Source organism: Lutra lutra, chromosome 11, assembly GCF_902655055.1.
Source record: "Lutra lutra chromosome 11, mLutLut1.2, whole genome shotgun sequence".
NCBI lineage: Eukaryota > Metazoa > Chordata > Mammalia > Carnivora > Mustelidae > Lutra > Lutra lutra.
Genome location: NC_062288.1, coordinates 50,008,411 through 50,024,084, shown reverse-complemented (window position 1 = coordinate 50,024,084; position 15,674 = coordinate 50,008,411). Strand labels below are relative to the sequence as shown.

The 15,674-nt window shown below is 38.5% G+C and overlaps 1 protein-coding gene across 2 annotated transcripts in view; it reads right to left on the bottom strand.

Annotated features, from left to right (window-relative positions):
• Positions 1-1,766: 1,766 nt before the first annotated feature.
• BZW2 (basic leucine zipper and W2 domains 2) overlaps positions 1,767-15,674 on the bottom strand; it is a 62,216-nt gene continuing 48,308 nt past the window's right edge. For both annotated transcript variants that reach the window (XM_047694200.1, XM_047694201.1), the window contains exons 8-12: positions 13,954-14,124; positions 11,693-11,839; positions 10,873-11,011; positions 3,555-3,677; positions 1,767-2,238 (exon numbers count right to left, since the gene is read on the bottom strand). In XM_047694200.1, coding sequence (XP_047550156.1) covers positions 2,210-2,238; positions 3,555-3,677; positions 10,873-11,011; positions 11,693-11,839; positions 13,954-14,124 — 609 coding nt within the window. In that variant the 3' untranslated portion in view covers positions 1,767-2,209. The remainder of the gene's footprint in view (positions 2,239-3,554; positions 3,678-10,872; positions 11,012-11,692; positions 11,840-13,953; positions 14,125-15,674) is intronic.

The following is a 15,674-nucleotide window of genomic DNA, read 5'->3' as shown; positions in this document are numbered from 1 at the left end:
TTTGATAGCAGAACATAGGGAAGAAAAGGAGTATAGATGTGGGACTCAGAAGGTGGGACCTTAGTTCCATCTTGGTCACTAACTTTAAGGCCTCAGACAACTCCGTGCCTTTCTAGGTCTCAGTGTGGTCACTTCTGATACAGTGGGAACAAAGTCAAATATCCTCTAACACACTTTTTAATTCGTGATCTCCTAAAATGAAGGGGAAATTCTCTTACTCATTGATGTATAAAATTAAACATGATGTATATAAAGTAAGACATAAAAATTGACAAAATTTTTATTACAAATTGCAATATTCAAAAATTTACCTTTAATAAGTCTATTTTTGTCAAATATCAAATACATACTTAATACACTTCTGAAATATGCCACTTTTTGTAACTGGCAGTCAGCACTTATCAAATTAGATGGCCAAATTTATGTTCCAACTAAAATTTTTCATTTTCCATTCAATTAAACACATTAGCATGAACTCTAAGATGCAACTACCACTTCATAATTCTAATTTTTAGCTAGGAGAAAGGGTAGGTAGATAACAGAGGCCTGTCATGAACCGATGGCCTAGAAGGTATCAGACTCCTCTCCCTTCAGGTTCCTGCTTTTCCCTCACAGGACTATTCTAGAAGAACAACACATTCTAGAATTGTCCCTTTGTTTAGTACCAGGTGGTTTCCATCTCCATAACAGGAGACAAATTAATATTTTCTTTTATAAAATAGAAGGGCAATTGTGAACAGCAAGACCAGAAAGGAAATCTAGTCTGGAAGAGGGGGCATTGCTCAGCAGAATTTCAAGAAAAAGAATTGGACAGATGTCCATTCAGGGGTACTCTAATCACTCCAAGGTGCTGTAAAGCTCTTTATGCCTGGCTTAGTTATTCTGTGCTTACTGTTTCCAGTGTAATGAAAATGACATTCTCACATACAGATGATTTTTCAAAAGGATCTATGCTGGGGTAGAGAACCTGACAGTGCTCTAATGGGAAGAAAGGAATTCATCAAAGACTGAGTGTTTAAAATACAGGAGGAATCATCATGTTACAGATTTAGGTATGTGGTTAAGTCATAGGGAAAAGATCTCCTTTTCTTCTTGAGGACAAACAGGTAACCAGAAAGCTGTCTTTTGATTCAGCATGATGACGTGACACCATAAAGTTCTTCATGTAGTTAACTTGCTGATGTTGTTTGCTATGCATCCTCCTTATATCAACTCTTACTTAGGAAAAAAATGTTTGTCTTGGAGATAACCATTGCCCTGACAGCAACAGGTACAGGCCTTAAGTTTTTCAAGAGTTAAGAAAGAGCTGTGTAATAAAACTATGAACTTTCATGAACAGGAAGATGCTTCACTGTTACTACTGAGGACAAGATAATTTAAAAACTAAACTCACCTAGTTAGAAATATAAACAAAGATCTATTTACGTATGTACATCAATTAGCTCTCCTCCCAACAGGGAAGAAAGAGCGCTGAGGAAAACATGAGAAGTGTGGAACTATACATTTACATACCTAATAATTATTAATACTATCAACTCATGGTGTTAGTGCTAATGTGCATGAATTTTGGTTCGATTTCTATTTCAGTATGAAGACACGTGAAATGCGCCACTCACGATGGTAGAAGAAACAGGGCTGTTCCTATATAGATGACAAGAAATGTAACCATTCACAATGTTGGGTGGAGAAAAAAAGCATAACAATGAGAGGTCATTTGCTTAAGAAGTCAGGTGCACTGAAGAAATAAAAGCTCTGAGAATATAAGCCCAGATTTTTAAAAAGCCATTTATTTTAAAAAACTGGTTTGTCAAATCACATACACAAGCCGATACACAACTACCAAAGTGGCCCTGTTATAGACACCAGTGGGGCGTTCACCACACAGTACCTGAAAAATACAGCTAAAAAAGAGTAGGAGTCTGTTGAGTATTTAATTTCAGATACCTACTTGACTCCTTGTTGAATGGCTTTAAGTTAGCATATAGTGAGTGAGAGGTAGAGTCCCAAGAATAATAGCTGATGCCTCAGGGCTCCATTTAAAAACAAAACAAAAACGAAAACCATTTCCCCCCTCTGCACAAGGGAAGCCTATCCTATTTTTTTTTTCTTCTTCTTTGTGAAAACAGAAGCCAAGTTTCTCTTCTCAAATGGTTCAGCATTCCCAGTAAAAGTGTTGTGTGGTAGCCTGGTATTGTGCTTCATGTGCCATTTAATTTTCTTCACCTTCTGATTCGGATTCTAGGGAGAGAAGAGAAAGTCGGGGATTTTATTCAGAGATTCCTTTAAAATTTTGTTTAAAAGATTTATTTATTTTGAGAGAGAGAGAGGGGGCGTGTGTGTGTGTGTGTACCAGTGGGTGGCGGGGGAGGGTGAGAATCATCAAGCAGACTCCCCAGTGAGCGCAGAGCCTGATGCAGGGGTTTGGTCTCACAACCCATGAGATCATGACCTGAGCCAAAACCACGAGTCAAGAGGCTTAACGAACTAAGCCATGTAGGCCTCCATTTTTTAAAAATTTTATTAAGTAATTTTATTAAGTAAATTTTTTTTTTTAAATTTTATTAAGTAAATTCTATGCCCAATGTGGGACTCTAACTTATGACCCTGAGCTGCATGCTCTGCTGACTGAGCCAGCCAGTTTCCCTCAGAGGCCCCTTTAAATAAAGTCATGAAAGAGTTTCTAATATGCTACCCCACCCCAACTCCCCAAAGACATTTTTGTGCCGTAGGCATGCATTTATTAGAGAAGACAGTCATACGTGAGGACAGTAGGAAACTTCGGCTCCTTTTCGCTTTTCAATGAACTTTGCCTTTCTAAAAATGCAGCTTCCTCATAAATACTATTAGAGACTATAATTACTTTTACTCTTCTGGGTGACCTAAAATAAACTTCTCATGCTCAGTGGGATTCACTCTCATCCATTATTCTTCCACCTAGTGCTCTCATCCATTATTCTTCCACCTAGTGCTCCAATTTTATTTATTTTTTTTCAGAGATTTTATTTATTTATTTATTTGTTAGAGAGAGAGAGCATGAGCACAAGCAGACAGAGAGGTAGGCAGAGGCAGAGGGAGAAGCAGGCTCCCCGCTGAGAAAGGAGCCCGATGTGGGACTCGATCCCAGGACGCTGGGATCATGACCTGAGCTGAAGGCAGCCGCTTAACCAACTGAGACACCCAGGCATCCCTAGTGCTCCAATTTTAAATTCTAGTAACTAGTATCTATATAATCCCATAAAATGTAATTAAGCCAAAAATTATCTTTTCCTTTCAACAGCTGATGATTTATTCCTTTGTTCCCCATTAGAGTGGATAATTTAACAGGCTGGCTTTCTTTCTTTCTTTCTTTTTTTTTAAAAACCACATAGAACATTTCATTGCTTTGATTTCAGAAAGGAAGGCTAAGTTTGCAGGCAAGATGTTTGATATGGAAAACACCCTAAACACTTGAGTTTTAGGAAAGCAAAAGAAGTCTGTGGAAGAGGTGGATACCTTAAATTAGAGTGAGAAAATATTTGCTAAATGGCCACCAAAGTTGTTAAATGGAATCATACCTTCCTCTGCGTTCTGTAGCCACTCAACGAATTTCTTCATCTGGTCAAGAAAAACACTTTTGCCTTTGGCAACGTGTGCCTCTTTGTACCATTTCAATATTGCTTCTTCACTCAGTACGTCAGCTGCAATTTCAAATCAAAGATTTCAAAGTTACTATATAAATGTCATGTTTTAAAGCAACTTTAGGTCTTATAAGTTAACAGAAAGCAATCATTTTAAATATTAAAAGCCCTGCTATGAAAGAAATCTATATCTGAAATTTATCAAGAAGACAGGAACCAAGCTCATTTCCATATAGCATGGTGCTGAGTCTTAGGAGTTTGCTTAGCAAATACCTTAGTGACGATGATGACGATATACATCTCATCAGGCCTGATACATTGCAAGCTTATCTGTGAGTCACTACTGGGACTTGGAAATCTTTCCCAGCACTAATGTGCTGGTAGGAAGTGGGTTATTCTGTAATTTTGCAAATGAATCAGCAATTCCAGCAATTCAGAACACTCTGTGATCTGCCAACTTCAAACACATCTTGATTAAGCAGCAACCTCAAATGACTGGTCTTTTAAGGGGATTTACTCTCTTAGGAGAAAAAAAAAGGCAAATAAAAACACCTAAGTAGAATGTAATAATGCTATCAACAATTAAATGTGAAGATGAGCTATCTGGATGTATCACAGGACCAATACACACATTACTCAAAATTCTACATTTATTCTATCACTATGTCATGAATTTCCTATAACATAATATCCTAAACCACAAGAGTAATATTTTCCTTGTACTCCATTAAGAGGAAAACAAGAGACATTAGGTAGACTTCTTGCAGGATTCTAACAAAAAGCATTATCTATTAACTACTCATTACCTTAAATTCTAAATTCCACAGATGTCTCATGAAACCCTCAAGATACAATTAATTTAGACTACTTAATGTTAAGAATAGGAGGGGGAACAGGAAAATAATTGTCTACATATTTGCCAATGTTCCAATGGATATTCTTTTGGGATTTCAGAGTGAGAAATGAGATGGGAAGCAGATAAAAAGAATTTATTATTGTACCCAATGCCTGCCCAATCCATTATAAATGCTGAAAAATCACACTAATGCTGTTTTTGCAGTTAAAATAGAATTTTAACTTACAAAAATGAGAAAAATAATTTGATACTGTTTTCATTGAAATCATCACTGTTTTCACAACCAAAACCTGAAGTTTTTTTTTAAAAGTTAATAACTGGCTTAGATTCAGTGGAAGAGACTGAATTGACTAAAAATGCCCATGATTGGTTTTAGAAAATATCATGTTTGTTTCCTTTATTTTCATCATTAAATACACTACATTTTGCAAAGGAAAAAGGAAGTCTGGATTTACTCATTCCTAAGAACTGGGTATAAAAATTATAATCAGGAGTCCTATAGAATTACTCTTAGCGTCTAGTCTTTAGCTTCCATTTCCAGCTCCCACTCTCCACTCAGAGCCATGAAAGAACTTTCCTGCCACTTGCCATCAAAGCCCAGTGTTTGTAGAGATGAGGAGCACACACTTCACAGCCGAGGAAGTGACTTGTTCTTGTGTAAGACTGCACAGATTTTTCAAGAACACTTACTGGCTCAAACATGGATTTTAAAGAAGTCCTTTTTATATAATTTGTCTTTGTAACATTTTTAGATACTTGTGATTCATTTTTTTTATAAGATGCTATTTATTGATTTATTTGAGAGAGAGGACAAGGGGGAGCACAAGAGGGAGAGGGAGAAGCAGACTCTCTCGTTGAGCAGGGAGCCTGATGTGGGGCTCGACCCCAGGACCCTGGGATCATGACCTGAGCCGAAGGCAGTCACTTAACCAAGTAAGCCACCCAAGCACCTCAACCAAGATGCTTGTGATTTAAAGCACTTAATTTCCAAACTGTTTTGGTCATGCTCTCTATCAGTAAGACAATTTTGAGCATGTACACCCAACATATGTTTTTCCATTTATAAATTATATGCAAGTACTATAGAGCTATTATACTTTAATGGAATTTAAAATGTCACAAACACGCAGAGAAATACTATTTTACCTCCTCACTTTAATGAACTGTGCAAGATACAATGCTCATGGTGGAAAGCTGAGTTAGACTGCAGGTGAAGTTGCCTCTTTGCCTCGGTCTTTCTTCTGAAGATTGAGAGCTCATTCATGTGTTTTATTGCCCCACAGAGGCCGAAAGAGGCCATGCAACTACTACAGACACAGACACCAAATCATTAGGTAAAACTAATCAGATGCCCCGTCCAGAAAATGAGACAAACCGCAAAGGTGAGTTCTCAGAAGAGCCTACTTTAGTAATGAATACTTGCCACAAGACCAAATTTCTACAACCAGGAAATAAACCATAAGGAAACAAACTACACAGGACAACTTCGGAGGCAAAGCCAAACATTGAATTGAAGAAGAATCTCAACTTCTGTTTAGTGAAAAGTGTAATTTAAAGAGGAAAGAACTTTCTGAGAGATAGAGAACTTTTTCTCCCCGACTAAGGAAAATTGGGGAGACGAGTTCATCAACATTGAACAACGGTGTTTGATGGGACCTCCAAGAAATGCCTTGCTAGGAATACAGTACATCAGTAAAAATACAGTAAGAAAAAACAAGTGCATGCAGAATTCCCTCAGATTACAAAATATTTTTCTCCATTCTATCTAGCCGAATACTGTAGGTCCTTCCTCCAACATCCCATCGCTTTTCATCATCCACTGTGTAAGTCTTATTTTAGAAATGAAATGGTGACTATAATTCTCGGTTTTCTTCTATACTCTGAAATTTAGGAGGTCAGGAACTATTTTATTCATCATCTCATTTCCAGCATTTAATGGGAGGCCTGCTATCTACTATGCATTTGATAAAGTCTGATGGACAATTTCATCAATTTGATGAGAAAAACTACCTATTTCTCAATTTGTAGAGTTAAAATTTAAATGTTGGGTTTTCATGAGAATCAAAGAATATACTAGTGGTTTAAGTGGTTTAAGAATGGCAAAGCAGGAGGGAACATTATTTAGATATTTAAGTTAAAATCCGCATCACTTGCAGGGCACCTGGGGCCTCAGCTGGTTAGTGTTCCACTCTTGGTTTTGGCTCAGATCATGATCTCAGGGTTATGGGATCAAGCCCTGTATCAGGCTCCCTGCTCAACATGGAGTTAGCCTAAGATTCCCTCTCCATCTGCCCTCCCCCAACTCACGCACTTGTATGTGTGTGCAGCCTCTCTCTAAAATAAATATGTAGGGCGCCTGGGTGGCTCAGTGGGTTAAGCCGCTGCCTTCGGCTCAGGTCATGATCTCAGGGTCCTGGGATCGAGTCCCGCATCGGGCTCTCTGCTCAACGGAGAGCCTGCTTCCTCCTCTCTCTCTCTCTCTCTCTCTCTGCCTGCCTCTCTGCCTATTTGTGATCTCTCTGTGTGAAATAAATAAATAAAATCTTTAAAAAAAAAAAAAATAAAATAAAATAAATATGTAAATAAAATCTTTAAAAAATATATTTAAGAAAAAACCAAAACCACATCACTTAGAACTTAGGAGACTCGTTATTTTAGGGGTATCACGTAGAGACACAAGTCAAAAATAATTTTCCTTAAGAATGCTGAGAACACATGGTGAAAGGGCCACTCAAGTTTTTTTAGGATGAGAAAAGAAAGTTTCTTTCAGAAAAATATGCATGAAGGACAGAACTCAACCTAAGAACTATCTGCAAACAATACAATCTATGACAGAAGTACCGACGGTGCTCGAGAAGAGACTCTTCTATTTTTCCGATGTACATGCTGAGACTGGTACTTAGCTTTAGGAAGAAAGGAAGAGAAATTATTTTAAGAAGTGACTAATGTGGGGGTGCCTGGGTGGCTCAGTTGGTTAAGCCTCTGCCTCCCGGCTCAGGTCATGATCCCAGGGTCCTGGGATTGAGCCCCGTATCAGGCTCTCTGCTTGGCGGGGAGCCTGCTTCCCCCTGCCCCCCTGCCTGCCTCTCTGCCTACTTGTAGTCTCTGTCTGTCAAATAAACAAATAATTATAAAAAAAAAAAAAAAAGAAGTGACTAATGTGATGTCTGAAAATCAGCGATGGACTTACTATTTTTCTTATTGCATAGTAATATAAAAATCTAGATTTTAATATAGAAAGTGAATCTTGACTCAATGACCAATCACCACTTTTTTCCTTCAGTCCTGAAAAGCACTATTACTCACAGTTTATTCACTTTTATTCCCTTACTATTCACATGTTTAAAATAAAATCTTTCAAAAATGGCATTCATTTAAAATAAGGTTTGTCAAGGAGACACGGGGCATCATAGTCTTGTTTCTGTTATCCTCAAGTTCTAGAAATACAAAGAAGGTGTGTGTGTACATAACAGAGAGAGATTAAATGAAAAGGGACACATTATTTCTATTATATTTTAAAAAACCTGCTTTGAAGCAGAATGTTCCTTACAATAAATAAAAGGAATCCATATCACTCACTACAGAAACAAACTAGATACTATTTGATATTTGTTAAATGTGTATGTGTACATGGAATTAATTGTACGTATAATCTTGGAATAGGTTACTACAGTGCACAGGATTTGTCATTTCTGGCATTCAATAACCCTTTAGCCCACTGTCCTGACCAAGAATCTTGGCATCATCTGGAAATCTGTTAAAATGCAAATTTATGGGCCCAACCCTGGACCTTTGGAACTAGAATCCCCACGGAATCTGTTTTAACAAGGTGATTCATACACGCAGTAGCACTGGGAAGAGAGTGTATTAATACATACAAACTGTTCATAAAGCCTTTCTAGGCAGATAAATTACAGCATAAGAACATCCAAATCCGGGGCACCTGGGTGGCTCAGTCAGTTAAGTGTCTGCCTTTGGCTCAGGTCATGATCCCAGGGTCCTGTGATTGAGCCCCAGACTGGGCTCCCTGCAGGGAGCCTACTTCTCGCTCTCCCTGCTGCTTCCCCTGCTTGTACTCTCTCTCTCTCTTTCAAATAAAGAAATAAAATCTTGAAAAAAAAAAAAAAAGACCATCTAAGTCCTTGTGGGAGTGGGGAGGAAGTACATCTCCTGGTACACAGGTGTTTGTCATATAAAATTAAGTCAAAGAAAAGATACTATCCAAAAAAAGTAAGAAGGTAAACATGGTAACTCTTAACAGTAGGATGGAAAATCATTCCTTGTGGATTCCATCTTTCCGAGAGAAAAAAAAAAGGTAATTATTTCATTCAGAAAAACAGACTATATAATTTTGTGGGAAATTATGAAATTACCTAAAAAACAGCATTTAGTTTTCACTTCTCAGTGATGTATTTTCAGTTTCCATTTTACAGTTTCCTAATTTCATTTACAACAATAACTAAGCCAGGATAAAATTGATGCTGACACCTTCCTGTGTTCCCTCGGGTCTGCTCATACTTTCTACAGACTGTACCGACTGTTGTTTAAAAACTGACTACCTAGTTAATCAATGGCCTAAGGAAGACCTAATGCTGCTGCTTTTTACTTCTTGGTACCCACATCCGGTTATTTTATAATTTCAGGTCACTGTTCTTTAGCATTTGGGGCTGAAGAATAGGAAATAACTCAAAGCAACCGGTTTTGTTGTCAGTAGTTGTTGTAAGGAGCACAATGGGGATGGATGTCGACATTAATGGTTAAACTGGGAAACTGAAAAAGGATTTTAATAGACGCCATTACTGACAAAAAGTTGTGTGTGTATGTGCATGTGAATGAAGTAAGTCCAATGATAAAATGAGATGCTCCTGCAGATAAGGCTCGAATAAGTATGTCTCAGTTACAAAAAGATTTGGTAAGAGACACTGTTTAGTTGGGTTAGCTATTACGTGACAAGAAAGTAAATTGTGTGCTTGGGCTACTAGTTTATAAACAGTTTGCTTTTCTGTAGAGGAAAATACCGGCCACTCACAAAGCAAATGTGAAACCTGTCTCACAGGTCTACCAGTTTACAATGGAGTCAGCTATGGCTGGTGTTGACAGAATGGCCACCGGCTGGGCAGACATGGCTTCTCCTTCTTGGCTACTGGGTACCACAGGTGGGTTGGCAATATGACCTGCAGGTTTGGTTCTGATGGGTCACCTTGGGTGTCCTTTAAGCCCTAGTTTTAGGACATTGGTATCTCATGACCATGTCTAAGAGGACTTCATTTGATCTGGCCAGAGGAAAACACCAATTACTGAACTTCAAATAGGACTTGGCAGTCAGCATGTTCTCCTGATATAAACGTTGTGCCAAGAACCTTAATGCTGAGAAGTGAAGTATCACCCAAACACCTGTAGGCAAGACCTATGCAACTAAAGAAACTGGATGGCCAATGAAAACTCTGAGATGCTTGAACATGTTAATAGCTATTTAAAATTAGCTATTAATCAATAATGTAACATTTCTTACACTTCACATGACCAAATTATCATTCAATATTGACAAATTTAAGAACACATAAAAAAGAAAAGAAACATTTAGTTGATGTTAATTTATACTTTTTTTTTTTAAATTAAATTGCCATTTAAGATTGTAGTACCTTCTAACAAGCATTTTATAATGGTCAAAATGTATCATTTCTTCAGTTCTCCTTTTCCCCCCATAAAACTACATGAACTCAGGCCAAAAAATAGTTCAGGATCATTTTTTATATACTACAGGTGTTGAGATAGACCAGTTAAAAAGCATTCATTTATTAAAGGCTGTGCCAGTTGTCATGACAACCTAATCCTTACAAACACAATGAAAAGACAGTAAAGTGAAAACTCTAAAAATAGTCACTTCCTTAAAAAACAGGAGAATGGTTGGGCCAAATAATTAAAATACAAAGTAAAAAGCTAATTATTTCAGTAATTTTAGTCAGCTATTATAGCACCTGGGAAGGTCTGAACATACTACAGGCAACCTTTGGTAGCACTGTTATTAGACCTAATCCTTACAATTCAAAAGCAGACCTAATTACTTTGTGTTATTACAGTCTTTTTCACCATTCCTCCCCACCAAAAATAATAACCGGTTTATCACCAGTCTTCTGGCAGTGTGCCCAGGGGCCTAACCATGCATATACGGCATTAGCACTTTCTTCACAAAAGATGGCTGCCTTACTGAAATTTGCAAAAATTAGCATGAACCCCAATGTCCCCCTCTGCCTCAACCTCTGCGCTGGGCTTCGAAGAGCTTCAGTAAAACATGGAAACACACACACACATACACACACACGAAAACAGAAACAAAAAACCAAACCAAAAAAAACAAAAACCACGGAAACGCAGTGGTAGAGCAACATGGATAGATACCTTTATAAAAGAGAACCACGATCTTCTGAAAAGCTTTCATGAAATGGATGTTGTCATAACAATACTCTTGAACCTTCTGGAGGAGTATGAGCTCTGACTGGCCTTGGGAGCTGAACACAGCCAGCAGCGGAGCGTATTGCTGGAACAGAAGTGGGGAGTAAAACCAACCATTAATTTTCATGGGAGGTACAGGGCCAACAATACTTGAATCACAGCAGAAATCTGGAGATTTGCTTAGAAAGCATTCACTTTTAGGGATATTTTATTATAACATTATGTCCAATCAAAATTTACTTTTTATTTATTTATGTTTTTCAAAGATTTTATTTACCTGACAGATCACAAGTAGGCAGAGAGGCAGGCAGAGAGAGGGGGAAGCAGGCTCCCTGCTGAGCAGAGAACCTGATGCGGGGCTTGATCCCAGGACCCTGACATCATGACCTGAGCTGAAGGCAGAGGCTTAACCCACTGAACCACCCAGGTGCCCCCCAAATTTACTTTTTAATCCTAGTATCCTGGGGCGCCTGGGTGGTTAAGTGGGTTAAAGCTCAACTGACTGAGCCACCCAGGCGCCCCCAACATTGTGTTTAGTAAGAACTTACCTTCAATATATTTCATAGACCCTTACACCTGTGACATTTTAGGTAGTGGCAAATTTGGAAGAAATAAACACACAAAGCAACAACAAAAAACCAAAACACCCAGGAAATCTATCTCTGGCCTAAACCTGGGTGAACTGCAGTTGAACCCATGTGTCATGCATACAGTTAACAAGCTGTAGTTGGCCTGCAACCAAGACTGGTCCCTGTTGACCCTGTACCTTCAGGTGCTTAAGGGCCTGCTCTGCAACCAGTTCTTCCTTCTTGTTCCACTCAACGGCATTCATTATACAGGTCCACAGAAGTCCAATCACCGCTGTCTCAGGAAGGTCATTCCTCTTCATTTCTTCTTTAACATAGAGCACCACCTGCATTTCATGGAGAAAGGGGTCAGAGAGTAAGAGGCAGAGGGGAGCTTCCCTCTCACTGTGCCTGGATAGTAAAAGGCTTTTGGGGGGACAAACATTCAGCTTGGTCCCTCCTTTCCTAGTATCTAGTCTCAGATTACAAGAGGGAGGAAGAACAATGATTTGTTCGCAAAGCACAGTTATTTTTAGTCCAAAAATTAATAAGTTCCTGTCTGGCCGGGAGCTGCTGGGGAATAGGAAATAAGAAGGAATCTTTGTTTCTTAGGAGGTAATTCTTTTATGTGCAGGAGCCCCTCTGGGTCCAGCAGAGCTGATTACTTGAGCTGGTTTGATTCTCTGGGGTTTAAACGAGGCAACGGAGCTGTGAATCTTTACCTCCAACTCTCAGCTTTAAACCCCTTGATGAATAATGGCTTTAGTTTGTGCAAGTCCATCCACCACAATATATTCCTTAATACAGAATGATTACTTTTTTTTTTTTTTAAGATTTTATTTATTTGACACACACAGAGAGAAATCACAAGCAGGCAGAGAGGCAGGCAGAAAGAGAGAGAGAGGAGGAAACAGGCTCCCTGCTCAGCAGAGAGCCCGATGCGGGGCTCAATCCCAGGACCCTGAGATCATGACCCGAGCCGAAGGCAGAGGCTTTAACCCACTGAGCCACCCAGGCGCCCCCAGAATGATTACTTTTGAGGACCCTCATGCCCCATGTGAATAAATTGTGCAAAGGCAATTTTTTTATAGGATTCGTATCAATGCAGCAATTCTGAACAGGTTTATTTCCCTCCTTACAACCATGTTTAAATATGCAAATTTATCCTCAAATCTGATGACATGGGATAAAAGGTCTGCCCAGCTTAATGTATTTTATATCAAACTGGATTAGAAAAAAATTTTTTTCCCTTTTGAAATACAATCACAAAGAGAGGTTAGGTCCCCAAAAGTGATTAAACACCATAATCTATGTCAAGTTGTACTACTACTCTGTGACTAGCGCGACTCTTCCCCCCTCCCTGACTTAAGTGAAAAGACACTGTTTTCTTCCCCCTGGCCTGGGATGCAGAAGTGTCAGGAATGGGGTGAGTGGCCTTTGAAAAGAGAAGGAACTGAGAAGCTCCAGTGCCTGAGTTGGCTAAAGAAAGCTGCAAAGACAGGCAACATGTTTGCATCCAGATGTATCACAACATTTTTTGATTGTGCCTTTTTTTTTTTTTCCCCTCCACGGACAATCATGTTCAAATTCTTGCTTAAAGAAACGTTACTCAATATATTGCTGACCTTACTGCCATGAGATTTAGAAATATTTTTTTGTCCCAACACCTCCATCTGCTGGATAGCATTGGTCTGGGATTCTCCAGTCAAACAACGTAAGGGGCTGTGTTGGGCTTAGAGCATGCAGAGTGCTAAGGGTTGGGGACTTGGAAGCAAACAGCAAAAGGAAAGGACTTGATTTAATTTTGGATTATCATGTTAAAGTTCAAATAGGAAGTTTTCTGCAGACAGGACTTTTTAAAAAAATTACAAAGATACAGTCACAGCTCTATGAACTACTGTTATAAAAAATGTAATATTTACATTTACAGGGAAACCCAGCTACTCTGAGTATGATCCAACAAGTCACTGGCCCAACTCATCTTTTTCCACGACATGAATTCAAAAACCATCAAAATTTTTTCTCTTAAAATTAAAAAAGAAAGAAAAAACTCTATATATTCATACCTGGTGATCCATGAAATACCCAGTGTTGCTTTCAAACACTACCCGTATACTTAACCATATTATATTACCTGCGATCAAATGGAAAAAACCACCATATCATGGCCTATACTGATAGTGGATGGCAACTCTATCTGGCAGATGAGCTAGTTTGCTCACCACAGTAGCCTGATACAATAAATCAACTGTGTGGAAATGATCACTAATTTCTGGAACAAGCTAGAGGATTCTGAACCAAAACTTTGGCACTGAGCTAGTTTAAATGGTATACACAAGTAGAGGAAGTTCACAGAAGTAGACAATGGGAGGTCTCCTTAAGGAAGGTCAAGCTTGTGCGACACAATGCCATTCCTCTCATGGCATGGGTTTCGCGGTGAGGGAAGCTGACGGTTCCCCACCTCCTTGATTGGACATTCCTGAGAAAGACGCTCCTGCAGCTCCTTCTGCAGCTCCTTTCTGGTGCCCAGGGACTGCTGGACGCGGAGGAAGTCAGAAAGCTCCTTCAGGCCTGCGTCGGTGAAGTATTTAGCAAAATGATCCACGCTCTGCCTATTAACCGGAAAGAGCTCCTGAAAGACAAAAGGAAAAAGACTGCTAAACAAAAAACTATTCAAATTCCAGCAAGCCTAAAGGACAACATTTTCATATTAAAACAGCACTAAGAATATCTCATATTTGGAATGCCAGAACAGAGAATGATTGCCGAGAAGAATAAATCTTGGGTATATTTCTTGAGCATTCGCTAAGCACCTTCTAAAATTAGGCAGTTTTACAGAGGAAGCAAAAAAAAAAAAAAAAAAAAGCTAAGCAACTTACATAAACTAGCTTCACCCATTTTGAACCATATTTACTTTTCTTTCACTTTAATCAGAGTGTAGCATGTATGAATACATAAGTAAATCTGCTAAATTAAGTGCAAATAACATGGTAACTTACCAGTTAATAGACAAAAGTCAGTTTTAATAATGGGGAGATGACTTGAGATAACATCGGAAAAACAACATTAACTATTATCTCAAGAACCTCTATTCACATTCTGAGAAAACGCTATTATTCTAATACTAGCTTGGAGCTAAAGAGAATTCTTGTCTTATCTGTTTATTACGGTGGCTCTAAATTAAGTCAAAGTAAGATCTAATCTAAACCCACCCTACCAAACCCTTTGGTTCATTACGTAATTCTGCTGGAAATTTTTAAAGAGAGCAATTCACCATGGCTGCTTGCATATTTTTACCTCATTTTCATTTTACCTTACACAGCTTGGCAGAGTCTCAGTAACACTTAGTCATGTTCTAATCCTGTGTGACTTCAACACCCAACTAAGATATTAAGACAGTTTTCAAAGCTCTCACATTTTTCAGACTGCTGCAGTCTAAAAAAATAGATCCAAACTTTTATGGAGGTTAGATGTGCACACACGCATGGTCAGTGGCTATAAGGCTCCAGTAAAAATCTCAGAAGAAAAATCTGTAATAGGTTTGCTACCACATACAGGGACAGAGCCAAAGCCTTCTATGACATGACTCAAAGTTCAATTCTCTGTATCATCACCCCAAAACTTCCCTTATTGAGTTGTAAGTTTCAAAATGTCAGAAGAGTTGGTGGGAGCAGCTATTAAACACACGTTCATGTTTAGCAAACATTTCATATCAGACTGAAATTCTGCCATTTGTTCTCCCATTCAAAAGGTCTTCCAAATTCGGGATGCAGGGAACTAATCTGAGTTTCTTCCATGAATCAAAATGTGGTGGGCATTCTCCTCATAATTATGTAAAGTAAAAATTTTTACAGAAGATCAATTAAGTCTCAATAAGGCTAAGTAGCTTGAACAAAATTATGCAGCCAGATATATTTAAGGACGTAACTGAGTATACTCGTGGCCAATAATTATTCCGTTATTTCACACCAGCATTCAATATTTAATTTAGGAAGAATGGTACTGCAAAGTTTGATCTAAAGTTAAGTTCAGAGAAATATACCATCAAACATATTACTGGTGGCTTATTTATGAAATATATCCAAAATCCTTATAAATGACACATAATACATTGAAGATTATTATTCAGATTAAACTGAAGTCAAGTCAGTCTAAATCCTATCATGACATTTACCACTTGGA